Source organism: Mobula hypostoma, chromosome 18, assembly GCF_963921235.1.
Source record: "Mobula hypostoma chromosome 18, sMobHyp1.1, whole genome shotgun sequence".
In the NCBI taxonomy this organism is placed as follows: domain Eukaryota; kingdom Metazoa; phylum Chordata; class Chondrichthyes; order Myliobatiformes; family Myliobatidae; genus Mobula; species Mobula hypostoma.
The window spans coordinates 14,537,003-14,564,999 of NC_086114.1; the positions used below are offsets into that span (position 1 = coordinate 14,537,003).

At 42.4% G+C, this 27,997-nt stretch overlaps 1 protein-coding gene across 1 annotated transcript; it reads right to left on the reverse strand.

Annotated features, from left to right (window-relative positions):
* Window positions 1–43: 43 nt before the first annotated feature.
* Window positions 44–27,987, reverse strand: LOC134358164 (complexin-3-like). The gene is made up of 3 exons (XM_063070162.1): window positions 27,521–27,987; window positions 16,687–16,774; window positions 44–4,515 (listed from the first exon to the last, which is right to left on the reverse strand). The coding sequence occupies exons 1-3, from the start codon at window positions 27,679–27,681 to the stop codon at window positions 4,291–4,293; spliced, it is 474 nt and encodes a 157-aa protein (XP_062926232.1). The 5' UTR covers window positions 27,682–27,987; the 3' UTR covers window positions 44–4,290.
* Between the last annotated feature and the right edge of the window lie 10 nt (window positions 27,988–27,997).

Genomic DNA, 27,997 nt, shown 5'->3' on the forward strand with positions numbered 1-27,997 from the left:
CCAATTGCTCAACAGCTATGCTGTTCCTGGGTCGTCCCTTCTGTTCATCCTTGGATCTCCTCAAACCCACTCTCAGAAGCAGGATGCAGGACAAACAGCTGAGGCAAATTGAGGGCTCCTCAAACAAGAAGGTTCAATGTTTCACTCCTGGATAAGCAGTTCTGACGAGGACGAGGGACTACTGAGGTGATCAGAAGTGGGTAACTAAGAAAGATTAAGGACAGAACTAGACCACTCTCCCACACAGTGGAGATTGCATCTGATATCATCTGGAGGTGACACGTCAATCATCTGAGTAGAGCAGAGTCAATTGTTGAATAAGAACAGTAGCTACCATTGTCAGAACCACATCCTGCATTCTCAGAGTCAACTCTTACAGTTAAGATGCATTCTCTATTGAGTTGGAGTTTATATTTCAGTAACATTTGAGTAACCTTGTATATAAATTGTTTGATAAAAAATTCACTTAAATAATTCATTATGGGTTATATGTATAAATCTGTGAATTGCATACGTCATCATGCTACCATGTGATATGTGCGTGCCTCACTTAAAGTTAACCACAAAATTACTCACATTTCAGACACCCGTGTCTTCCTTTGAATTAGTTTAATGTTTTGAAATTACAAAACATAACAGTCGCGCTAACCGCTCTGCTACCCTGGCGCCCAATCCGGGTGCTTGATGGTTGCTGTGGATTCAAAGCGCCATAGGGGTTTGTACCTGTGCCATATCATTTCATGACTCTATCTAATCTCTCCTTCTGTCACCCATCTTGAGATCCACCTCAAGCCATTTTGCTGCATTAACTACTGAATAAATAATATTCCTTTTTTGGCACAATTTGCTTATTTTTGTAATCTATAGTAATTATGTCCTTGTACTGTTCTGCTACAACAAAACAACAAATTACACCTTATTTGTCAGTGATTCTGAATTCCGAAGAGCTAGAATACACTCAGTGGCCACTTTATTAGGTACACACCTGTACGTTAACACAAATATCTAATCAGCCAATTGTGTGGCAGGAACCCAATGCATAAAAGCATGCAGACATGGTCAAGAGGTTCATTTGTTGTTCAGAACAAACATCAAAATGGATAGGAAATGTAATCTAAGTGACTTTGACCATGGAATGATTGTTGGTGTCAGACAGGGGGATTTGAGTATCTCAGAAGCTGCTGATCTCCTGGGATTTACAAACACAGCCTTCTCTAGAATCTACCGAGAATGGTGTGAAGAACAAAACAAAAACAACCAGTTAGCGGCAGTTTTCATTAAGGAGAGAGGTCCACGGGGAATGGCCACATTGGTTCATGTGACAGTTACTCACATAACCACGCGTTACAACAGTGGTGTGCAGAAGAGCATCTCTGAATGCACAACATGTCAAACCTTGAAGTGAATGGGCTACAGCAGCAGAAGATCATGAATATATAGTAATTACATCTTTGTACTATAGTGGTGTGGTAAAATAACAAATTTCACACCATGTACATCAGTTATAATAAATCGGGATCTGATTTTGAGTTTCAAAGTGCCTAGGGAAAATGAGTTTTCTGATGGAGTATTTGCTGCTACTTCTAATTGCAGCAAGTACAGTGAAGATTAGATTCAACAGGTTCAATATCCCCTTAACATCTTAAATTCATATCTTACGAGCCTGTAAGTAAAGATTACTCTACACATTAAAGACGTAAAATAGCCCAACACATATAAAAACAAACAAACAAATATAATGAACATACAGATATGAAACATTAGATATTGCTACTCTAACGTTTTGTGCATAAACACATTTGTTTGGCATTAATAACAATGATTTAAGAGCATTTATTAAAATTAGAAAGCATGCAAATCTGGAAAGACACAGAAATGCCTGAATCTGTTTGCCCAGCCTAGTTTTAAAGAGAAAGGTCCAAAGAGGAAGGAGGGAAAAGGGGGTGAGAGAGGGGGGGGGAGAGTGAAGGGGGTGGGAGGGAGAGAGAGGAGGGAAAAGAGAGAAAAGGGGCAACAAAGAATGAAGTAAAAGAGAAAGAAAATGGAGAGAAAAGAGGTGTAAGTGAGGAAAGGTGGTGAGAGAGAGAGGAAAGCGAGTGAGAAAGGGTAAGAGAGGGAAGGGGAAGAGAGAAAGAGAGGCGAGAGAGAAAAGGAGCAAGAAAGAATGGGGTGAGAGAGAGAGAGAAGATTGCAAGAGGGAGAGAAGGTGGTGAGAGAGAGAAAGAGACCAGAAAGAGAATGTGGCCAGAAAGAGAAGAGTACAGGGTGAGAGAGACAAAGAATGAGAGAAAACGAGAAGGAGAGCAAGTGGGCCGCACAATACCAGAGCAGTTAGTACCACTACCACACTGAGTGTCAGGTTTGATTGACCTCTGGTGCTCTCTGTGTGGAGCTCGCACGTTCTGCCTGTGACTGCATGTGTTTTCTGTGGGTGCTCCAGTTTCCTCCCAAAGCCCAATGATGGTTATTTGGCAAATGTACATAGTCCCCTAATGAAGGAAAACAGGAGGGCAGTTGATGGAGATGTGAGAGGGCAGAGGTCACAGGAAATCAACTGCTTGGAATGATCATTGGGGCATAGAGTCAATGGGCTGAATAGCCCCCTTCTCTGAAATATGACAAAATGAAAGAGTGAAAGAATGAGTAAATAAGATGGTGAAGGAGGAGGAGAAGATTTAAGATTCAAGGTTGTTTATGGTCATTTATCTGTACCCAAGTGTAAAGAAGGAAATGGTTGTTGCTCCAGATCCGATGCAGCATAAAATTCATAAAGGGGAAAGGGGAAGGGAACAGAGAGAGAAAGGAAAGGTAAGTGGGTGAGAAAGAGAGGGAGAAATGATAAGAAAACAAGAAAAACTATATTTGTACATATAAAAGAGATACAGAGGGTCTGAAGGATCAACTGGGAGAAATAGAGAGACAGTGTGTGTGTGTGTGTGTGTGTGTGTGTGAGAGAGAGAGAGAGAGAGAGAGAACATGTGAGGGAGAGAGAGAAAGGGGGAGGGAGAGGGGAGAGGGAGGGGGCGAGAAACTAAAGGATGATGATATATAATTTTTTGTAGTTCCAAAACATCCAAAACTGTCATTATGTTGTAATGAAGAGAGAATTCCGGCTTGGATTTAAACAGCTCTAATGCACCATCTTCATGTCAAGCATTTAGTTCATACAGCAACAACAATCTGCATTTACACAGCAGCTTTGACATAGCAAAATTTAACCGTCAATTTGCAGGAATGTTAGCCCCCTCTGCCCCAGGGTTTGGATTCTCCCTCCACCATAGACCTGTCTGCACCCTAAAGGCTCTTTCGCTTTGTCCTTTGTCTGAGGAGGAGAGCGAGAACTTGGGAAGGAGTCAATGGGAATGCAGAGAATTAAATGGGTGAGGGTAGCATTACTGCAAATATGGGTGCCTGATGTTAGTGTGGATTTAGTGAGCTAAGGGAGCTTGTATCTGTGCCATGTCATTCTATGGTTCTGACCCTATGACTCCAATATCTCCTTGCGATCCTGTCTTGAGATCCAGCTCAAGCCATTTTGCTGTGTTACAGATGCTACATCAATAGAAGTTGCTGTTCCTTTGGGTTTCTTTTAAGTAGATTAGAATGGGAAGAGAATCTTTGTCATTGTTACTATAACTTCATTAATTAGGTCACACAATTACCTGAACTAGGTAAAGTTTACTGTGTGTGTATATCACTTTTACAAGGTAAACACAAAATACTCTGCCAATGCTGGGGTCAAAGCAGCACTCACAACACGCTGGAGGAACTCAGCAGGTCTGGCAGCATTCGTGGAAATGATCAGTCAACGTTTCGGGTCCTGACGAAGGGTTCCAGCCCAAAACGTTGACTGATCGTTTCCACGGATGCTGCCCGACCTGCTGAGTTCCTCCAGTGTGTTGTGAGTGTCACTTTTACAAGGAACATTTCTGTTCCTGAGGTGTACTGTCGCTAGTGTAATGAATGACAGAGGTATTTGTTCCCCAGGAGTTAGTGTTTATATTCAGAATTCTAGGCCTGGATCAGATTTGTTCTCTTAAAATACCGGAAACAAAGATGAACAGATTGATGGTCAGGGTGACAGACTGACGGTCAGAATTGACAAGAATTGCTGACTAGTATGTATATCATACAGACAGTGTATTGCAAACAGCAGCAGATCTGTGTCTAACTATCGCATTGCCTTCACTGGGATATTACTTTATAGATCAGTGTTTAACAGGCTGCAAATTTGCAGTTTAGATTCAAGTTGCAGTGAACATTATGAAAATTAGTCCCATAATTTTTGTTTCACATGACACAACACTTCTCTGCAGTATGCTTGAAGTCTTCCAGGGTGGCTTGGGCCTTGTCCTTCAAGCTGTCAATGTCGAGGTTCTGAATGTTGCTGAGCTGTCCCATCAAGGAGTCCTTCTCAGCTTCTTCCTCATTGTCCTGTTCAATCATCTTGGCCAGCTCCTTTGGCAGTTCCACCTCGCCACCGGCCAGCTGGATCTGGCTCTCGTCTATTTCGCTCTGGTGGAAAGAAACCATTGATTGAAACTTCTATAACCTCAAGTCAAAGTCAGAACTTTTCAAAGCACTTATAAGTCACCATATGCTACCCTGAGATTCATTTTCTTGCAGGCAGTTACAGAAAAGTAAAGAAATACAATAGAATTCATGAAAAACTATACATAAACACAGACATCCCACCTCTCCCGGAAGTTCCGGGAGTCTCCCGCATATGAATAGTGGCTCCCTGATGCCCGCAAATTATATACAATATCATGGAAATCAATTTTTTTGAGAGCGAGCGAGCGAGAGAAAGCAAGGGAAAGAATGCACGAGCGAGAGCAAGTGAGAGCGCGAGAGAGAAAGCAAGCCAGAGCGTGAGAAAGCGCGCGTGCGACCACGAGAGAGAGAGAGAGCGCGAGCGAGAGAGAGTGAGAGCGTGCCATGGCAGAGTGTTCCAAAAAAAAAGGAAAATATTAAATGTATGTCACCCCAGTCTACACTAAAGTGTACCCCGGCCTAATAGGGGTCAAAAATAATGACAGTGTTGCTCGCTGCGCTGTTTGCAACAGTGACTTTTCTATTGCCCATGGTGGGTTAGGACTGTAAAAGACATGTTGAGGTGAGTTTAACAGGTGTCATTCGTTCATAATGTTATTTAAACTAGCTGGCTAGCTGCTAAGGAGCTACTCTATTGCAGACATCCCACCCCTCCCGAAAGTCTCCCGTAAATAGATGGTGCTACCTCCCTGAAATCAGTTTTTGCAGGGTGGGATGTCTGTAAACAGAGACTGAAACAGCAAATGTACAGAAGAAGTCTAACTGTGTGAAATAAATAAACAAATAAATAAATAAATAGATGATACTGAGAACAAGAGTTACAGGGTCCTTGAAATGGAATCTGCAGGTTGTGAAGTTACACCAATCCAGGAGCCTGACGGCTGAAGGGTAAAAACTGTACCTGAATCTTGTGGTGTGAGATTTAATTCCTCTACTTCTTGCCTGATGGTAGTAGTGAGAAGAGAGCATGGCTTGGATGATACTTTCCTCTGGCAGCACTCCTTGTAAATGTGCTCAATCTTTGCCTGTGATGGACTGGGACAGACGAGCACCGCATTGGCAAAGAGGCCATGGCATGCTGGCCTGGAAATACAGGTTGCAGTACAAAGTCCTTTTCTATGTTTGGAAGTAATCAGAGGTGGTGAGGGAACGTGATGGACTAGGCTGTATCCACCACTTTCTGTAGGATTATTCATTTCTGGGCATTGGTGTTTCCACACCAGGCCATGATGCTCTTACAGTGCACCTATAGAAGTTTGTCAAAGTTTTTGGTAACATGCCGAGTCTACATAAAGGCTGCCACAGAATTAGTAATGCACCAGATTTACTGGAAGCAGGACCAAACAAACACATATCAACGTATGAGCAGCTGTATAAAGAGCAAGAAATTAATTCTTTTGGTTATTAATAGTTCACTTAAGGAAACCTTTGCTTCGACAGGGGATTGATCCCAGTAAATTACTATCCTCACAGGGGCCATTTAACATTCAAGGTCAAATTACAAGGTTGACATTGTTTCTGCTGCAGGTGTTGGACTACCTTTTAATTAGACTCTCAATTGCAGAAGCCTGCAGCCACCCCCATGACAATGCATCAAAACAGACATCAGGGCAACCTCGTCTTCCTCAATTGTTTAAAACACTTTTTAATAAGGTGGTACTTATTTTCCCCGCTTGATTGGTACAAGAGTCATAGTTCTTTCAGAACGCAAACTCATTCTGAGGGTCACGTAGTCCTCACATAGTCTCTCTGCCATGCGTATGTTTCCTGTGTGAAAACAGGGCAAGACGATCTGGAGGTCATAAGACAATTAGACACGGGAGCAGAGTTAAGCATTTGGCCCATTTATCCTGCACCGTAGTTCCATCATGCTGATTTATTATTTCTCTCAACCCCGTTCTCCTGCCTTCCCCCCATAACCTTTGGCACCCTTACTAAATCAACCTCTGCTTTAAATGTACCCAAAGACTTTGCATCTATAGCTGTCTGTGGCAATGAATTCCATAGATTCACCGCCGTCTGGCTAAAAATATTTCTCAGCATCTCTATTCCAAAGGGGTGTTCCTCTACTCCGAGGCTGTGCCTTTTGGTCCTAGACTGCCCCACTAAAGCAAACAGCCACTCCACAACCACTTTATCTTGGCCTTTCAATATACAGTCCAATAAGTTTTAATGAGTTCTCTCCTCATTCTTCTTGAACTCCAGCGAGTACAGGCCCAGAGCCATCGAACTCTCCTCATACATTAACCCCACACTCTTGTTACAGTTCTCCCTGCCCCCATCCTCACAAGGCTTAAAACAGAAGACAGATTTTCTTATTCAACCAGAAATGTTCCAAACCTTTATTTTCCTTATATTGAAATACGACTCAGATTTGAACCTTTCCTCTGTGTGATTAGAGAGGGGGGTCTTAGAGTCCCACTGGAGACAGATCAAACCATTGGGAAAAGCCACAAATACCAAGCTAATAATAAAGCACATGAAGAGATCAGGGAGTACATTGAGCCGCAAAAGATTTTCTCCCCTTATCAGTTTACTATACTATTTCTTCTTGCAGAGGGTGGAATGGTCCCGTAGTGGTTAGCACAACACTTTACCATACAGATGACCCAGGTCCAATTCCCGCCTCTGCCTGTAAGGAGTTAGTATGTTCTCCCTGTGACCACGTGGGTTTCCTCCAGGTGCTTCAGTTTCCTCCCAGAGTCCAAAGGTGTACCAGTGGGTAGGTTAATTTTTCACTGTAGACTCAGATTAAATTGGGCGATTGATGGGCAGCATTGGCAAAAGTCTGGAATGGCCTACACCATGCTGTATGTCAATAAATAAATACATTCTCACTGCCATCATAGAGAGCCCCTTCACATCAGATATTACTGTCTGGTTTGTTGCAGCGTCCTCTCACGTTGTATGAAAACTACAGTGATCTGTCTGGACTGCAGAAAAGGTCATTGGCTGTACTCTGCTGTCACTGCAGGACTTGTACATGTCCAGGATGAAGAAGCAGGCAGAAAAATCTTTGTGGACATTACCCACCCTGCAAACTGCCTTCTACAAAAGCTCCCTTCTGGAAAGCTGTCAGCAGAAATGGTGGATGTGGGTTTGATTTCAATATTTAAGAGAAATTTGGATCGGTGCATGGATGGGAGGGGTATGAAAGGCTATGGTCTGGGTGCAGATCGATGGGACTAGACAGAATAATAATTCAGCACAGACTGGATGGCCCAAGGTGCTGCAGTGTTCTATGGCTCTATGACTCTAAAACACAATAGGGCTATTAAAACCAAACTTCCCGCCATCTTAAATGTTTCTTTTCCCAGGCCGTTAATCTGATCAACCATTCTAGTTGACCTCCTGCTGCCCTCTACCTATAACCTTAGTCAGTAGGCTGTAAACCAATGTTAATAATGCTCTCTACATTGTAAATACAAGCTGGTATTTACATATTTATGCACATTTTATTCCATATCTGTACTGCTAACTTTATTTTGTATAATTGTTGAACATTGTTTTTGTTGCATGTAGCTCCAAATCACCACAGCAATTTCCTAATACATGTTGATATATTTGGTGAAAAAGGGTGATCCTTGATATTAAGTGTGCTGACTAACCAGGAGGACATGCTCCACTCATGACTAGAGCAAGTTGGGATCCTTCAGAGAACTTCTGCTTCTTCATAAAATGCTATCTGATTACTTCATGAAATCACAAACTCTCACGACTGGAATGTAATGTTCTGAAGTTTCAGTCAATGAAGGTGTCAGTTAGCAGCACCCCGAGCTCGCCCTACTTTCCAACCAGACCAAGCCCACAGAGATGGATACCATTGAGACTCTCTCACACCACACTAAACAAAATCTTATCATCGCATCTCTTCACCCTAGAAAAGCCTGTTAGGGAATCACAATGCGTCAGATTGCAAGGCACTGCGATGGATAGTGAGGACTGCTGAAAACACCATCATTCTCTGTCTCGCCCCCCCTCCCCGTTCAGGACATATGTCAGAAGTTGCATTTGTAATGCATCTGACATTGTCAAAGACCCCTCCCATCCATCCCACAGTCTCTGTGACCTCCTGCAGTCAGGCAGAAGGTACCACAGCATAAGAACCAGAACTGTTCGGCTAGGTAACAGCTTCTTCCCCCTGGCTGTTAGACTTGTTAACACCCTGCTGCCACCCAGCACACGTGTACACTCTGTCTGAATACGTTGCCGCCTCCAACCCTACCCCCCGTCCCACTTCCCAACTCATAGACACACTCTCATTCTGCACTGGTCACTTCCCATCATTTATTGCTGCTGTTTCACATATTTATATGACTGCTTGCTTTATTATAACAGTGCAGGAAACATTATGCAGTCTTATGGCAACCTGTCAATCTTTAGGCCTTGTCACTCAGGGACTTGTGCCAATATTATTTTGTGACTGTGTGTGCTGGATCGTAACTATATGTGTTGGGTGTGACTGTCTTGCGAGACCATGGGTCTGCACCTGGAAAGTCTTCACTCTCCAGGGCGCAGGCCTGAACAAGGTTGTATGGAAGACCAGCAGTTGCCCATGCTGCAAGTTTCCCCTCTCCACGACACCGATGTTGTCCAAGGGAAGGGCAAGGGCCGATACAGCTTGTCACTGGTGTCGTCGCAGAGCACTGTGTGGTTAAGTGTCTTGCTCAAGGACACAACACGCTGCCTCGGCTGGGGATCGAACTCACAGCCTTCAGATCACTAGTCCAATGCCTTAACCACTTGGCCACGTGCCCATACAGTGTGACTGTATGCACTGTGTTTTGCACCTTGGCCCCACTGTGGTTTGTTTAGCAGTATACAGGTGTATGGTGGAATAACAATAAAGCTGAACTCAAACTTGAAAGGCAAGTCAGATTAGTATTCGCATTGATACCAAATATTCAGAGTGAATCCTTTTTAAACTAATATTCTAAATTGACCTTTTGCATTTCACTTCTTGTGAGTTCGCCATTAACCGCTAACATTGAGTTAATTCAAACTGCACCTGCTGTGATTGCACTGGGAATAACCCACAAACCAATTAAGTGCATCATTAAACCTAATTTTTTTTATCTCTTCATTCAGTTACTGAGTCATGATTTCTTTCTCCCTCGTGGCATTAACTTCAGCTTAATTATGACTTTATTACCTTTGAGTTTTCAGATTACATTTCTCGTTGGATCTAAAAGATATTGCAATTAATATCACAATATATTTTGCATCTGATCATTTTGAAACCATATACTCTTCTAAATATAGCAATGATAAAGTATTTATTTAATGTCTTTTTCAACATGAGGATGTACCAAAACACTTGAGAGGTTAATCTGCACAGAATAAGATTCCAGAAATAGTAATGTCATAGGGGCAGGGAATGTTTGCTGACTGTTGAAATAATTGCTAGCCAGGACAGAAAGATTAAAAGTTAATCCACACTGAAGAATTAAGGGTTTTTTAAAGTTACATTATTCACAACAGCTTCCTGGTTACAATACATAAGGACAAAAGTTGACTTGTCATTCACATCAGCAGAATTATGTAATCATGCATAATGTTTTTCCTTTATAATCAAGATGATATCAACAATGAGTCATATCAGTATCATGTTCGCATGAAATACATTGCTTTTCATTCTGCATGGAACAGTACAGCACAGTAACAGTTCATTCAACCCACAATGTTGTGCCAAACCAGCTAAAAGGCAAATCAAAAACACCCAAACATTAATTCCTCCTACCTGCACAGTGTCCATATCCCTCCATCTTCCTTACAAATGTCTCTTAAAAGCCTCTAATGTATTTGCCTCTACCACCATACCAGATAGAGCAATCCAGGCAACCACCACTCTCTGAGTAAAAAGCTGCCCCTGCACATTTGCCTCGAACCTCCCCACTCTCACCTCCAATGCATGTCCTCTGGTGTAAGACATTTCTACCCTGGGAAACAGATACACTCTGTCCACTCTACCCATGCCTCTTATAAACCTCTATCAGGCCTCTCCTCAGCCTCGACCGCTCAAGAGAAAACAGCTCAAGGTTATCTGGCCTCTTATGATAGCTCATGCCCTCTGAACCAGGCAGCATCCCAGTGAACCTTACAAAGTTTTAATATCCTTCCTCTAGTGGGGGGGGGGGGATCCAAAACTGTATGTCTGATAAGGATGTTTACCCATTTTAATTAATTCTTTATTCAAATAGATAACAGAGGAATTCTTTTGCTTCCAATTGCAAGACATCTGACTACAAATGATTGTGAAGACTGCTGAGAGGATCACTGGGGCTTCTTTTCCATGCAATTGAGATATTTACCAGGAGCGCTGTGTACACAGGGCCCTTAGCATTTTCAATGACCCCTTTCATCCGCCAAAATAATCTCTTTGACCCCCTACCATCAGGCAGGAGGTACTAAAACTATTAGGATGGGAAACAGCTTCTTCTCCCTGGCCATGAGATTATTGATCTCCCTGCCACAACCTAGGGCTCACCACATATGAAGAGCCAGTAACATTATAGTGCTTACTTTTTAATTTGTGTTGTAAATGCACCTTATTATTTGTTAATTTATTTGTCCTGCCGAAGGGTCTCGGCCCAAAACGTCGCCTGTACTTTTTTTCCACTGACGCTGCCTGGCCTGCTGAGTTCCTCCAGCATTTTGTGTGTGTGTTGCATCTGCAGATTTTCTCTTGTTTGTGTTATTACTTTGTGTGTTGTGTGTGAGTTATATGTACTGCAATGTGCACCTTGGTCTGGAGGAATGTTGTTTCTTTTGGTGATATATAGTTATACAGTTGAAAGGCAATAAACTTGAACTTCAACTTGAAGTTGAATTTGATCTCTGTTAATGTAATGAAAACAGGTTGTGGAAAACTCTCAGCAGGTCAGGCAGCATCTGGGTAAAAAATTTTCAGACTGAGGGAGCTGCCTCCAATCTCATTGAGTAACACACACACGATACTGGAGGGACTCTGCAGGCCAGGCAACATCTATGGAGAAGAATGAACAGTCAGCGTTTTGGGCCGAGACCCTTCATCAGGACTCCTTTCAAAGTTCAAAGCAAATTTATTATTAAACTTCATGTATGTCACCACATACTATCCTGAGATTAATTTTTCTTGCGGGTGTACCAATAGATGCAAAGAAACACAATGGAATCAATGAAAAAATTTACACAAAGAAAGACAAACAACCAATGTGCGAAAGACAACAAATTGTGCAAAAACAAAAAGAAAACAAAACAAATCAATAAATAATAAATAATATTGAGAACAGGAGTTGTAGAGACCTTGAAAGTGAGTCCATAGGTACCGCAATCATTTCAGTGCTGGGGTGAAGACAGCCTGATTCACGAGCTCTAACTCTGGTTTGGGAGCCAGAAAGTTGAAGGGGAATAATTTTTCCTCGAGCTGGTCCTGTGGAGCCCAGGGCTCCAGCATCTCCTTCCTGATGACAACAGCGAGAAGAGAGAATGGGCTGGATGGTGGGGGTCCTTTTTCATCAATATGCCCTGATCAGGCAATTGTTTCCAGCACATTCTGCTTCTATTTCAGATTTCCAGCCTTTTGATTTTCAAGCATTTTAACAAGTTAATTTTTCAACTATCATACATCTCACCATATTTTCTTGAAATTTTCTTCTTCAGGGCTTGAGGCTGAAATATTATTGAATGGTAAAATTACATCTTTTGATTTAGAACACAGAACAACACCACCAGTCTTGGTATCACCTGCAAACTTACTAATCCATACACCTAAATTTTCCCCCAAATCATTTACATACATCATAAATAGCAGAGGTCTCATTACAGATCCCTGCAGAGCATCACTAATCACAGATCTCCAGCTGGAATAATTCACTCCAACCACTACCATCTGTCTACTATGGGCAAGCTTGTTCTGAATCCAAATGGGCAATTCACCATGGATCCCACGCATCTTAATTTTCTGGATGAGCCTCCCATGAGAGAGACCTTGCCAAGTGCCTTACTAAAATTCATGTAGACAACACCCACAGCTCCACCTTCATCAATCACCCTCATCACCTCCTCAAAAAACTCAATCCAGTTAGTAAGACACTACTTGGCCCACACAGAGCCATGCTGGCTCTCCTTACTTAGGTCATAGTTTTCCAAATGCTCAACAATTCTTTCCAGTAGCTTCCCTACCGCTGACATGAGACTCATCAGTCTATACTTTCCAGGATTATCTCTGATTCCCTTCTTGAATCATGGAGCAACCTTAGCTACTCAGTAGTCTTCTGGGACCTCGCCTGTGGCTAGAGAGGACAGGAAGATATTGATCAAGGCCCAAGCAATCTCTTCTCCTCATCTCAATAACATGGGGTACAGCCCATCAGATCCACCTCAATTCTCTTTAGGGGACCCAACACTACCTCCCCCTTTACCTTGAAATGCCCTAGCTTATCAATACACTCGGTACTAATCTCCCTATCCTTCATGTCCTTCACTTTGGTAAATTCTGATGTAAAGTACTCATCAAGGACCTCACCCACATCCTCCACATCCAAGCAAAAGCATCCTTTATCCTTAAGTAGTCCTACCCTCTCCCTAGTTATCCTCTTGATTAGATTAGATTAGATTCAACTTTATTGTCATTGTGCCGAGTACAGATACAAAGCCAATGAAATACAGTTAGCATCTGACCAGAAATGCAAAGCATAGTGTTATTTACAAAATAACTGCGAATAAAAAGTAAGTGCTACAGCACACAAATATAAAAGTACTGAGACAGTACAGTATGGATGCAATACTGCTTAGCGCTGCGATGTGAGGTTCAACAGGGTCACAGCCTCAGGGAACAAGCTCTTCCTGTGCCTGCTGGTGCGGGAGCAGAGGCTCCTGTAGCATATACCAGATGGGAGGAGAGTAAAAAGTCCATGGTTAGGGTGAGATGCATCCTTGATAATGCTTTTCACCCTGCCCGGGAGGTGTTTATAGTAGATGTTCTCAATGGTGGGCCATTGGGTGCCGCTAATCCGCTGGGCAGATCTTGATGTCTGTATGGATGCCTTGGGATTTTCTTTAATCTGAACCATTAACTTGACAAAGTCCTTTGCCAAAGACTTCCATGACCCCTCCTGACTTTCCTAATTCCCTTCTTCAGTTCTTTTCTAGCTTCTTTATTATCTTCAAGAGCTCTCTTTTATTTGAGCTTTACACACTTTCCTTTTATCTTCTTCACTAAATTCATCACTTCTGTAGACATCTAAGGTATGATTCATGATATGGAATTGGATAAACTCGTTTCAAAGAAACAATTTTAAAAACATAGTGATTCAAAATACAGAAAACAAGCAAATTTTCGGGGTAAATAAATTATCTAACTCAAAATTGGAGTTAATTGCCACAGTTTTTCATTGAATCTTGTATGCAGAAGTGCAATGAAAAACTTACTTGCAGCAGCATCACAGGTACATCACACCAAATAGCAGCATTCACAAGAAAAATAAATTATGCACAGTTTTTAACAAGAAAAACACAGGTAGAACAAAAATAAAACAAGTCCACTTTAGTGCAAAGTAGATCATAGTGAGGTGGTGATTAGGGCTGTGTAGTTTGGTTCAAGAACTAAATGGTTGATTTGGCATCAGTTTTCTGTACAAGTATTGTACTGTATACAAGTAAAGGTGAAATATTAGCTTTATTTGTCAAATGTACATTGAAACAGTGGAATAAAGGGAATTACAGAGGCATGAGAGGGGAGCTGGCCAAAGCTGATTGGAAGGGAACACCTGCAAAGATGATAGCAGAACAGCAATGACTAGAGTCTCTGAGGGCAAGTCTGAAGGTGCAAGATAGATAAATCCAAAGATGAAGAAGTATTGTAAAGGGACGTAACTATAGCTGACAACAGAAGTCAAAGACAGCATAAAAGTGAAAGAGAGGGCATAAGAAAAAGCAAAAGTTAGCGGGTAATTTTTAAAAAAACCAACAGAAGGCTACTTAAAAAAACATAAGGACACAAACAATGAAATAAAAATGTAAGTCCGCCAATAACATCAAAGAGAATATCAAAAGTTTTTCAGATAAATAAAGGGTAAAAGAGAAGTGAATATGGATATGGGACTACTGGGAAATGATGCTGGAGAGGTAGTAATGGGAAACAAAGAAATGGCAGACAAATTTAATAAGTATTTTGTGTCAGCCTTGACTGTGGAAGACACTAGTAGTATGCCAGAAATTTGCGAGCTTCAGAGGACAAAAGTGAATGTCATTGCTATTAATAAGGTGAAGATGCTGGGGAATTTGAAAAGTATGAAGGTAGGTAAGTCACCTGGACAAGATAGATTACACCCAAGGGTTCTGAAATGGGTGTCTGAGGAGATTGTGGAGGCAATAATAATGATCTTTCAAGAGTCACTGGATTCTGGAATAGTTCCTGAGGATTGGAAAATTGCAATTGTTACTCTACTCTTTAAGAAGAGAAGGAGGCAGAAGAAAGGAATTTATAGGCCCATTATACTGATTTCAGTAGTTGGGAAAATGGTAGAGTCCATTATTAAGCATGAGGTTTTGGGATAGTTGGAGGCCTATGATAAAGTAGGACAAAGTCAACGAAGTTTCCTTTAGGGGAAATCTTGCCTGATAAATCTGTTGGAATGTTTTAAGGAAATAACAGGCAGAATAGACAAAGGAGAGTCAGTGTATGATGTTTACTTGGATTTTCCAAAAGGCTTTTGACAAGGTGCCACACATGAGACTGCTTACCAAGATAAGAGCCTATGGTATGATAGGAAAGAAGATAGGTTGACTAGGAACAGTCGAAGAGTGGGAATAAAAGGGGCTTTTTCTGGTTGGCTTCCAGTAACTAGAGGTGTTCCACAGTAGTCGGTGCTGGGACAACTTCTTTTCACATTAATGTCAATGATTTGGGTGACAGAATTGGTGGCTTTGTGGCCCTCCACCTACCTTAATAGGTGGAGGGACAGGTGGTGCTGAGGAAGCAGGGAGACTGCAAAAGGACTTAGACAAATTGGGAGAATGGGTAAAGAAGTGACAGGTGGAATATAGTGCCGGGAAGTGCATGGTCATGCACTTTGGTAGAAGGAATGAAGATGTAGACTGATGGCATTCATCTGTGGCTGCGCTGTGCAATATAAGGAACTGCTACAGGTTTGTTCTTGCAGAAACATGGCTCCAGATAAACCATGTTCCATCAGTCTACAGGCCATGACCTTCAGTGACTTCAGCAATATTATTACTTTTTTTAGTAACTGTATGTTTTTCTACAATCATAATTATATGTGCTGTGTGTGACTGTTGGTTCTGTGTTTTGCACCTTGGCCTTGGCTGTTTCCTTTTGCTGTATTCATGTGTATGGTTGACTGACAATTAAACTTTAATTTGAACTTAAATGGGGAGAAGATTCAACAATCAGAGGTGCAAAAAGATTTGTGAGCCCTTGTGCAGGATTTCTTAAAGTTTAACCTGCAGGTTAAGTCAGTGGTAAGGAAAGCAAATGTAATGTTAGCATTCATTTTGAGAGAACTGGAATATAAGAGCCAAGATATAATGCTGAGTCTTTATAAGACATTGCTTAAACCACACTTGGAACATTGTGAGCAGTTTTGGGCGCCTTATCCAAGAAAAGATTTGCTGGCATTGAAGAAGGTCCAGAGGAAGTTCATGAGAATTATTCTGGGAACGCAAGGGTTAACGTATGAGGAGTGTTTGATGGCGTTGGGCTTGTATTCACTGGAGTTCAGAAGAATGAGGGGATATTTCAATGAAACCTACTGAAAGGCCTAGATAGAGTGGATGTGGAGAGGATATTTCCTGTAATGGATGAGTCCAAGACCAGAGGGCAGCTCAGATAGAAGGTTGTCCATTTAGAACAGACATAAGGAGGAATTTCTTTACCCAGGGGTGGTGAATCTGTGGAATTCCTTACCACAGATGGCAGTGGAGGCTAAGTGATTCAATATATTTTAAGTGGAGGTTGATAGATTCATGATTAGTCATGGCGTCAAAAATTACAGGGAGACGGCAGGAAAATAGTGTTAGGAGGGTTAATAAATCAGCCATGATGGAATGGCAGATCAGATTCAATAGAACAGATGGCCTAATTCTGCTCCTATATCTATAGACTTATGGTCTTAAAAACAGAAAGTCTACCTTTGGGAGCTTGTACTTGTCACGAAGGTGTGTCCTCATTGTTGCGCGCTCCGCCTTCTTCTGAGCAAAACTGGCATCGCGCTCCATCCTGCAATCAAACATATCATCAGTGACGCCTGACACCTGCATTCAGCAGGTCCAGCACTGTAAAATGTGCAAGGACGATCTTCTATCACAAGTCACATTGTGCCTTGGGTAGAAAACAGATCTACGTGCATCCCAAGTACTCTGGTTGATTTACAGTACTGAAACAAGGCACTTGGACCAATAGCTCTGGTACCCAATGAATGTCTTCCACTCCTCAACTAAATCCATCAATTTATCTCTCTGTTCTTTTCCCCCTCCTGTGTTCATCTTGAATCCTGTTTAATGCGTCAATGGGTTTTGCTTCAACTACTTCCCCTGGTAACCATGATTTGTAGGTAAAGTTATTACTTCATGGTTAAAGATATTTCCCTCAAATTTATGTTTATTTAAGTTTATTGTTCCCACTAATGGAGTCATTCGCTCCTGGGCTACTCTGTTTGAACCACCTCATTATTTTAAAAATTCCTATCAAATTTGCCTTTTTTTTTATTTTAAGGAAAAGACTATTAAGAGCTCCTTGGGTATTTTAGCTGGCATTTGTCTATTTCTCATTCCAATCCTTAAGTAAGAGGATTATAGGTAAATTTATTCATCAACTTTTTACTGATGAATCAAGATACTTATAACCTTCTTCTTTAAAACCTAGTGAGTTTCAGGGAATAACTCCTCATTTCAGAAATTAGTGCTGTCAGCAATTTGTACAGCAATTTACCTGGGAACAAATATCCAAATACCCTGGGGTTAAATGGAAGTCCAACTGAATAGAGATGGAACATTCACGAGGAAATCTGCAGATACTGAAATTTCAAGCAACACACATAAAAGTTGCTGGTGAACGCAGCAGGCCAGGCAGCATCTATAGGAACAGGTACAATCGACATTTCAGACCGAGACCCTTCATCAGGACTAACCGAAAGAAGAGCTAGTAGGAGATTTGAAAGTGGGATGGGGAGGGGGAGATCCAAAATGATAGGAGAAGACAGGAGGGGGAGGGATGGAGCCAAGAGCTGGACAGGTGATTGGCAAAAGGGATATGAGAGGATCATGGGACAGGAGGCCCAGGGAGAAACAAAAAGGGGGAGGGGGGGATAAAAGCCCAGAGGATGGGCAAAGGGTATAGTGAGAGGGACAGAGGGAGAAAAAGGAGAGAGAGAAAAAGAATGTGTGTATATAAATAAATAACGGATGGGGTACGATGGGGAGGTGGGGCAGTAGTGGAAGTTTGAGAAGTCAGTGCTCATGCCATCAGGTTGGAGGCTACCCAGACGGAATATAAGGTGTTGTTCCTCCAACCTGAGTGTGGCTTCATCTTTACAGTAGAGGAGGCTGTGGATAGACATATCAGAATGGGAATGGGACATGGAATTAAAATGTGTAGCCACTGGGAGATCCTGCTTTCTCTGGTGGACAGAGCGTAGGTGTTCAGCGAAACGATCCGTAACCTCCGCCACCTCTAACGGGATTATTCTCCATAACTTCCGCCACCTCCAACGGGATTCCACCACTAAGCACATCTTCCCCCCGCCCCCCGCTTTCCGCAGGGATCGCTCCCTACACGACTCCCTTATCCATTCGTCCCCCCAATCCCTCCCCACCGATCTCCCTCCTGGCACTTATCCTTGTAAGCAGAACAAGTGCTACACATGCCCTTACACTTCCTCCTCACCACCATTCAGGGCCCCAGACAGTCCTTCCAGGTGAGGCGACACTTCACCTGTGAGTCGGTTGGGGTGATATACTGCGTCCAGTGCTCCCGTTGTGGTCTTCTATATATTGGCGAGACCCGACGCAGACTGGGAGATCATTCAGCAGACATTAGGTTCAAGAACATAAACAAGGTAGATTATGAGGTCAAGAGAGTATTTTATTATATTAGGGGACTGTTCAATAGTCTTATAACAGTGGGGTAGAAGCTGTCCTTGAGCCTGGTGGTTCATGCTTTCAGGCTTTTCTCTCTTCTGCCTAATGGGAGAAAGGAGAATAGACAATGTCCAGTGTCTTTGCATATATTGGCGCTTTACCAAGGCAATGAGAGGTATAGACAGAGCCCATGGAGGGGAGGCTGGTTTCCCTGCTCTGCTGAGCTAGACTATGGCCAGTTGGGACTTGATTTTCACTGCCTGAAAATGAGGTAGAGGCAGAAACCCCATCGGATATCAGAGGTGTCTGAATGCGTAGTGAGAGCCTTGACCAGCGAGGCTGCAGATCCACTACTGGAAGATGGGATTGGGTTGTGGAACTCTTTATTGGCTGGTACAAAGGACTGCATGACCTCCTTCTGTGTCATTAGTGTCCTCTGAATATATAATTTCACAAGGTTGAATTTTAGCTTTATGTTGGCATTTGAAATCAACAGAACTACAAGTTGATGCTCAGTAAGCCACATTAAACTGACACTGCATACCTCACACCCTCAGTATACTGACACAGTCGCTGCCCTACTGTGTTTTTATGTACCCTGCTGCTAGCTAGAAGAGTTCCCCTGGTCAAGAGTCACCTCATCACTTTATCATTTCCTTTCAGATTCACTTTATGGTCAGATAATTTCTTGAGGTTCACCTGGCGGAGAATCTCACCTGGTCCCTCAACATCAGCTCCATAGCAAAGAAAGCCCAGCAGCGACTCTACTTTCTGCGAAGACTGAGAAAAGTCCATCTCCCACCGCCCATCCTCACCACATTCTACAGAGGTTGTATTGAGAGCATCCTGAGCAGCTGCATCACGGCCTGGTTCGGAAATTGTACCACCTCGGATTGTAAGACTCTGCAGCGGATAGTGAGGTCAGCTGAGAAGATCATCGGGGTCTCTCTTCCTGCCATCACAGACATTTACACCACACGCTGCATCCGCAAAGCAAACAGTATTATGAAGGACCCCACACACTCTTCATACAAACTCTTCTCCCTCCTGCCATCTGGAAAAAGGCACCAAAGCATTCAGGCTCTCACAACCAGACTATGTAACAGTTTCTTCCCCCAAGCCATCAGACTCCTCAATACCCAGAGCCTGGACTGACACCAACTTACTGCCCTCTACTGTGCCTATTGTCTTGTTTATTATTTATTGTAATGCCTGCACTGTTTTGTGCACTTTGTGCAGTCCTGGATAGGCCTGTAGTCTAGTGTAGTTTTTGTGTTTTTTCTTACGTAGTTCAGTGTAGTTCTTGTATTGTTCATGTAGCACCATGGTCCTGGAAAATGTTGTCTCATTTTTACTATGTTCTGTACCAGCAGTTATGGTTGAAATGATAATAAAAAGTGACTTGACTTGAGATACGCTGTACCCAGTGTCACTCTATGTACATACATTCAATCTATGTACATAAACCAATCCTACATACAGGTTAACTACATTACGGCCACACTCAACAATTACCTGCACATTATGTTTTATAGAATTGTCTTAATATTTACATTTATTTTCTGTTTGTTTTCTGTTGTGTTCTTTATGCTTTTTGTGTTTTTTTTATGATGCACTGGATCTGAAGTAACACTCTGAAGAACGACAATAAAAAATCGTAAATCTTGAATTGGTCCAGTCAGCCATCCTCCCATCGATAGGGAAAATATGTAAGTAACACTATAGGTGTGATGGACACACAAGAGACTGCAGACACTGGAAGCTGGAGCCAGCCTGGAGGCTGAGTCTGAAACCTGAAACGTCTACTGTTCCTTTCCCTCCACAGTTGCCGCCTGACCTGCTGAGCTCCTGTGGCATTTTGTTTGCAGAAATGATATTCCAAGTGGACGTGTATCTCTGGGAATCATCATCTGAAGGCTACCTATAGGTATTGGCAAATAGGTCACAGCCCGTAATAACATGGTAAATATCACCAGCAGCACTGCAGGCCATTTCAAATGAAGCTCAGCTAGAGGAGAGTTCATGTTATCTTTTTTCCGACCACTAAAGATCATTTAAGTTGCAACATTAAAAAAATCAGATTTTAAATTCAATATTAAATGGACTGATGTAAATTATGTAACTTTTATAGTTCACAGAAAAAAAACAGTTGAAAAAATAACCATTTTATGCAATATAATTCAAGATTCAAGATTTTTTTTGTCATTCTTCAGTACACAAGTTTAAAGAAGAGCAAATGATTGTTACTTTGGATTCAATGCAATGTAAAATCATAATAAGCATTAAGAACAATAAAAAAGCATAATAATATGAAAGCAATCCTATAAAGCACAATATAACTGTTATATACTGCACATAGACTGATTGTATGTACATAGAGTGTCACTAGGTGATGTGCATGTAATGGTGGTGGGGGTGGTGGGGTGGGTTAATGGATGGGGGTGCGGATCAGCCTGTCAGCTTGGGGGAGGTAACTTTATAAATCTGGTGGTCCTGGCATGTATGGGGTGTATGGGGTGTCTAGGGAGGGGTAGCACCTCTGGTGGGGGGGGCTGCCATGCCCTTTTTCAGGGCAGCTCGTCCACCTTTGATCCCCACCTGGTGCTCAGCTCTCACCTGTGGCTCCAGGTAGCGGTAGCACGCGCAGCGGTCACACCCCGGTAAACCGTCTCAGCAGACGGACCAAACCAGCTGAGGGTAGCCGACGCGTCTTCAACCCTCGGTGAGGTAGGGGATTTGCCTGTCCCAGCGTGTGAAGTCTGGCCCTGGCAGATGGAGCGGGGGGAGACCGATTAATGGTCCAACAGTCAAGAAGGCAGGCCAGCAGGCATTAGTGGAGCGCTAAGAGCACGACAAGGCACTTAGACGTCCTGGTCATCCACTGCAAGAGGTGGTGATCTCTTTAAACTCACCCGGCAGCAGGCAAAGGCAAACCGCTGCTGTAATCTGCAATCTGCTGGAGTACATGATTTCACAATATGTCAGAGCGGCGTGGAGGGAAGTTGTCCGTCAGCTGGACTTTCCAAATGCGACCTAAAGCGGTGCTGGCTTGGATGCTGCGTAGCCTTTCCCCGATGGGAGTGGGACAAACAGTCCACCAGCAGGGTAGGTGGGATCCTTCATGATATTGCTGGCTTTTTCCAGCACATTTCTATATACACAAGTCCTTGATGTTGGGTAGGCTGGTGCTGGTGGTGCATTGGACAGTTTTAACTAACCGTTGTAGACCCCTCCTGTCTGGCTCAGTGTCAGGTTCTATACCACACTGTGATGCAGCATGTCAGGATGCTCTCTACTGCATATCTGTAAAGTGACGTGAGTATAGACATGCATTGAGCACCTCTCTTCAGCATCCTTGGAAAGTAGAGACATCGGTAAGCTTTCCTGACTGTGTACGGTGTGTTCTGGGACCATGAGACATTGTACAAGATGTGGACTCCCAAGAGTTTGAAACCGCTCACAGTTTCCACTGCTATGCCACCAATTTAAAGAGGGGTGTGAGTTCTCCTGAAGTAGATAACCATTTCCTTTCTCCTGTTGACAATGACGAAGAGGTTATTTATCTGGCACCTGGCCTCGAGCTCTTCAATAGTAAAATGATCTTTATAGTGAAAAATACTTAAACGTTGACATTAAACTATGTCTGCAGAATGTTTTACTTTGGTTAGTATTGCTCTTATGCCAAGTCACATCACTTGGTACACAGTAGTTTGCTGTTCCAAACCAGGGATGTGATTGGCTTGCCAAGGAGGGCTACTTCAGAACCCAGTGAGCCTGGCATCCAGGATGAGTTGAGCAGGCAGAAAACAACGACTGTAACTGAGCAGGAGGATTGTGAGGTCAAGAGTCTATCTTATCATACTGGGGAACTATTAAATTTCCGTAAGCCGCAGGGTAGAAGCTGTCTTTGAGCCTGGAAGTATGTACTTTCAGGCTTTTGTATGAGAGAGGGGAGAAGAGAGAATATGCAGGGAGGGTGGAGTCTTTGTGTATTTGGATGTTTCACTGAGGCAGTGAGAGGTATAGATAGAATCCATGATGAGCCGGTTGGTTTCCCTGATATACTGAGCTGTGTGCGCAAGTCTACAACAAATCTAACGGTATAATACAGAGAACAGGCCAAATGGAGTGCAGAGGAAAGGGCTATTCTTCTCTGTGGTAATTGGTAGTAGGATAAGTGATGAGACCTGACAAACTCCAAAAGGCAGGTGGGATCTGGATTTCACTGGCTGAAACCAAGGTATAGTCAGGAACCTCATCAGATTTAAGAAGTGTTTGAACGTGTAATGAGGAGCCTTGACCGGTGAGGCTGCAGATCCACGACTAAAGGATGAGATTGGGCTGTGTAGCTCTTTATTGGCTGGTACAATGGACTGAGTGGGAAGATACAAACTCTGGAAACAAACGCAGTGGAGCACAAGGTCGCCAGAAGTAGAAGAGAGGAGTGTTTGGACTATCAAATTCTTCATGTTAAAAATCTGATCATGTGAAATCTGCTATTTCCCCAACACAGTAGAACTCCAATAAAGTCAGTGGCTTTAGTGGACTATTGGATGTTATTTCTATTAATATCCAATACGCTTATAATTCTCCATATTTGGATGCTACATGCTATTATTATAAATCTTTCACAAAAACAAGTAATTTGAAAGGGATGGTGGTAACCAATCCCTGGCTGAGTGGTAAGACTGGGAGAGTGAACTAAATGCGGAATTGTTGAGATTATCAGAGTTTTATTGTACAGTATTAGACTTCAGGCAGGGTCTAACGTTTAAAATAATTTAGTTGGCTAACCATTTATGATTAACACTACCACCATCATAGCCAGAGAAAGAGTTTCCGATGAAACGCGTATGGTAATAGCAAGCGGTGGAAGCAGTTTAATAAATTCACAGTCCTCTCCTTTGCATTCCCCAGCCCCACATACCAATCCCACCCAGCACTCCTTTGTCCATACCCTCTCCCGGGGACAGGCCGCCAGGAGTGATCTGTCAATTCGTGTTAGTACACCAGCGGTAGTACTCGGCCGAGGTCAATCGCGAGCGCCCTCAATTTGGCTGATTCAGTTCGCGACTCTGGTCTGATCATGGTTTTTATGGATTTTATCGTTGATCCACAACACCGACATTAATCCTAGGGATTGTACATATATAACCGTAACGTTCCTTTAAGAACACTATTTGGTACTTCCCATCGGGTTTCCGGAAAGTCATATTTTCAAGCAGAATAAATGGGTCAGAGGTTTTTGAAACCCTGATTCTCCCGGGCTTCCTAATGTCTAGACAATGCATAGATAACCTATGTTTGTGCGCTTTATCACAACAAAGCTGGAGTGAATTTAATTTCAACGTTGCCGTGGCATAAATAAAATCTCAAGGACCTATAGTTACGCAAACTGACATTACAAGGTTTAACACAAACAACTAGAAAGGCCCATGTAATTGTTGATAAATTTTGAGAGCATATAATAATTGCAGTATCTAGGAAAACGGTGTGTCAAAACTGTTTCGTGCACCATAGGTTGGGATGGATCAAGAGAGTTCGGCCTTTTGTACCGGAAATGAAACATCAGTTATTTTTGTTGCAAATTGTGTAGGAACGGAATTTAAGTGTAGGCGACAAGTCACAAACATCAGGGTGTTAGCAGTCAGAAAATTAGCCTCCCCTATGCATTCTCGGATACTTCAGCAGTGGGGAGCACTGGCAACGAATGAAGCTTGTCTTAGCACGATGTGTTAACGCTGGGAGTTGGAACTCATTAATGATAATGGAAGTGTCAATTACAAATATATCAGAGGAAGACATTTATAGCCCATGCTTGGTTTTCAGAAAGGACCCGCAGACTTTAGAGAGGGTATGGTTGAGACTTGCTCGTGGTGCAGACGAGGAAGTGATTTGGTTATACAGTGAGGCTGCGTTTCTTCTCTTTAGAGGAATTCCACATTCCGAGGTTCTTTAGTAGATCAGAAAGGAAGACATCGCTTCCTCTGGCAGGTGGGTGGGATTCAAAGGACAGAAGTTTGCAATAACAAGTAAAGGTATTAGAGGGAAAGTTAAAAGTGATGCTTGGATTGGAGACCATGTTTTATAAGGATAGATGGAGTGAGCTAAGAATTTTCTCTTTGGAACGAGGGAGGAGGAGAGGTGACTTGATAGAGGAGTACAAGATTGTAAGAGACATAGAGTGGACCACCGGACATTTCCCTCAGGGCGGAAATAGCTAATACGAGGGGACATATTTTAAGGTGATAAAGGGGGGGGGGTGGAATTTTAGAGGGGAGGTGAGAGCTAAGTTTTTTTTTACACAGAGAGTGGTGGGTGCGTGGAATGCACTAACAGAGGTGGCAATAGAGGCAGGTACATTAGAGTTATTTAAGAAACTCACAGGTAAAAAAAAATGGCTAGTTTGGTTCTTTCATTTGGAACAAAAAAAAGACCCTGTATTAAAATGTCTAAGTTACAGCTTCCCAGTAGTCTAGGGGGTCTGGATTTTCCAGACATCAAAAAATATCAATTAAGTTCCTTTTTATCTTATGTGGTTGACTGGGTTTGCAGGGATCTCTCCTCAATTTGGCCGGACGTTGAAGCTTCACAAACAAAATGTCCTCTTATTAATTTGCTTTTCCTCAATAAGATGAAATTAGTTAAGGAATATTGTCACAATCCAATAATAATTAACACAATCAGGGCTTGGAGGGCAGTGCGACAAATTGAAGGCAATGCAGTGAAAATATCACCCTTCACTCCAATAACCAGTAGTCCAGATTTTCAGCCTGGCATACTGGATCCTGGATTTAAACTTTGGATTTCTAAAGGTATTTTCCATCTAAGAGACTTGTTTGATGAAGGAACAGTGATATCTTTTAGTCAAATAGTACAGAAATTCAACATACCCAGCAAGGATCTTTTTCGTTTCTTTCAGATAAGAGATTATATACAGAAAAAAAAACATCATTGTTAACTGATTTCTATAGTTCTGACATAGAAAAGAGGGTGTTTTGTTCTAAGGGTGAAGTCTCCATCAGTACTTTTTACAGCATCCTGAGGGAATGTTCTTGTGGAGAAGCTGAGCAGCTGGGAAGGGTCTGGGAGGAAGAGCTGGAAGTAGAAATTACAGCAGAAACATGGGAAGACATCTGTGATAATGCAAAGAAAATTTCAGTTTGTAATAGAACTAAAGCATTGCAACTCAAAATTCTGCATGGAGCCCATCTGACTCCGGATCATCTCTAGAAATTTAAGACCGGAGTTTCTCTAAATGTAAAGGAAATACTAGAACACTCACCCATTGTTTTTGGAGTTGTCCCAAACTTCAGGCATACTGGAGTGATATTTTGAATGAAATGGAAAAGATTCTGAAGATGGAGCTTGAACTGGACCCAGTGTCTTTTCTCTTAGACCTACCCAGCAGTCGTATTATTAATGCACATCAGAAAAAAATTTTTAGTATCCTGACTTTTTGTGCTAGAAGAACAGTTTACCTTGTTGGGTATTTGGACTTTCCTGGACTTTCTGGTTGGCGTAAATTAATGATGGAATATATTCCTTTGGACTTTTTAACATGTATGGGTCGCTCAAAAACAAATAGTTTTCATAAAACGGCAATCCTTTCTACAATATGTAGATGTAAACCTGTCTGCTATACTAATAAGGGCTTTTGTATAGGGTGTGGTGGTGATGTCTATACTTTGATGCAAATGTTCTGATAGCTGATATCTGTGAGGGAAAGAAATGTAAATGTACCTGGAAATTGAAAGTTTTGTTATGCTGAGCAAAACAAAAATTAAAAAGAAGTTCACAGTGTGAGTGAAAAATGGAGGGCTATGTAGGGGAGAGGGGTTAGAATTATCTTAAAGTATATTAAAATGTTGGCACGACTTCGTGGGCCAAAGGGCCTTACTGTGTTGTAATGTTCTGTAAAGAATTTCTTCGTGTAGAGGGAATTGTTAAAGCTTAGAACTTCCTTAAGGATAAGGGGGCACCATTTTCGACAGGTGTTTCTAAGGAGAGAAAGCTAATTTGGTGGGGCCGGGAGGGAAACTACCAATAAGTTCCTTAGAAGAGCATGGAATCCAGAGGGTATTCTGGCCCTCGAATCTGCTTAGCCATTCGACAACATTGCAGCAAATATTGTTTCTCAATTCAACCTTCCTGCCACATTACATACAGATTTTTAAAAAGTGCTTAATATACCCAAGAGCCGACTATCCGGGGCAAATGAACTCCTCCTTGCCCTAAGTGCTCCAACGCTTACCCCGAGAATGTAGCCCCTAGTTGCAGAACCTGTAGAATTAGCATTTTGTCTCTCAACCACTGTCATCTCCCCCCCTCGGAATCCTGTATATCCCAATGACATCACCGCATTTCATATCTGCTCCACTCGGCTGATCTCGCGCAGAAAGTTGAGAGACTCTGGCTTACGTGAACAACTTTTGACATAATATTGGCACGGAATTGTACTCTCTTGGTCGAAAATACGATGAAAACATTGAAAATATCAGTTCAATGAATTTGAATACTTTCACCGAATCTCAAAATCTCGAGTGTACAAAAACATTTGCCATTTAGCAGACAAGATTATGTTCTCTATTATTTAACAAAGATTATGGATGAAACGGTGACTGATAATTAACGAGGTACCCATTACAGAAAACTAATATTTAGAATTAGTTTTCACTCTTTATTTTTGACATCTAAGAAAACATGTATTCCTGCTGCTGGGATCATATGAACTGCATTGAAAAACGGCTGAAGAACAACTTACGTTATTAAAATGGTATTCCTGCCAGTAGGTTAGATATTTAACTGTTAGCTTTAATTTTCTATGACTGTAATAGAATAAGGAGTTTAACAGCCTTGGCTGCGATCCAAAATTCAATTCACTTACTTTTCATCGAGCAGCTGCCTTTGGTATTCTTCGAATTCCTCTCTCGTCATCCCTTGAGCTGCGGCGTCAGATTTCTCCCCATCTCCTTTTTCCTCGCCTCCGAGTCCTCCGGTCAGATTCTTCAACTGCCCCCCGACCATAGTCTTCACCATGAAAGCCATAGCTGGAAGTTGCTGCCTGCAGGATTCAGTCGCGAGACCCAGGGACAGCTCCCAACGCGCAGTGGGTCGGAGGGAGTTTCAGCACCAAGCTTTGTGGACAGCTCTCTCCTCTGAATGGACAGAGGACAGCCCACACCTCCTCCCCTCTCAAACAGCCAGAGTCTGCTCCCATTCCACTAATAAAAGCGGATTACATTGCTGACGACTTCGGCACGAGGTACACGCTACCGGGAGGAAGCAAGTAGTGAATCAGATGCCGATAATTTCAGATATTAATTCGTGTCCTCTCATTTATACCCCCATAGACTAATCTCCT

Excerpts from the sequence above, each read along its gene's own strand:
- LOC134358164 (XM_063070162.1), bottom strand. The coding sequence starts at position 27,681 with ATGGCTTTCATGGTGAAGACTATGGTCGGGGGGCAGTTGAAGAATCTG. Across the intron at positions 16,775-27,520 it reads AGGCAGCTGCTCGATGAAAA|GATGGAGCGCGATGCCAGTT; the intron begins GTAAGTGAATTG and ends GTTTGATTGCAG. Across the intron at positions 4,516-16,686 it reads ACAAGTACAAGCTCCCAAAG|AGCGAAATAGACGAGAGCCA; the intron begins GTAGACTTTCTG and ends TCTTTCCACCAG.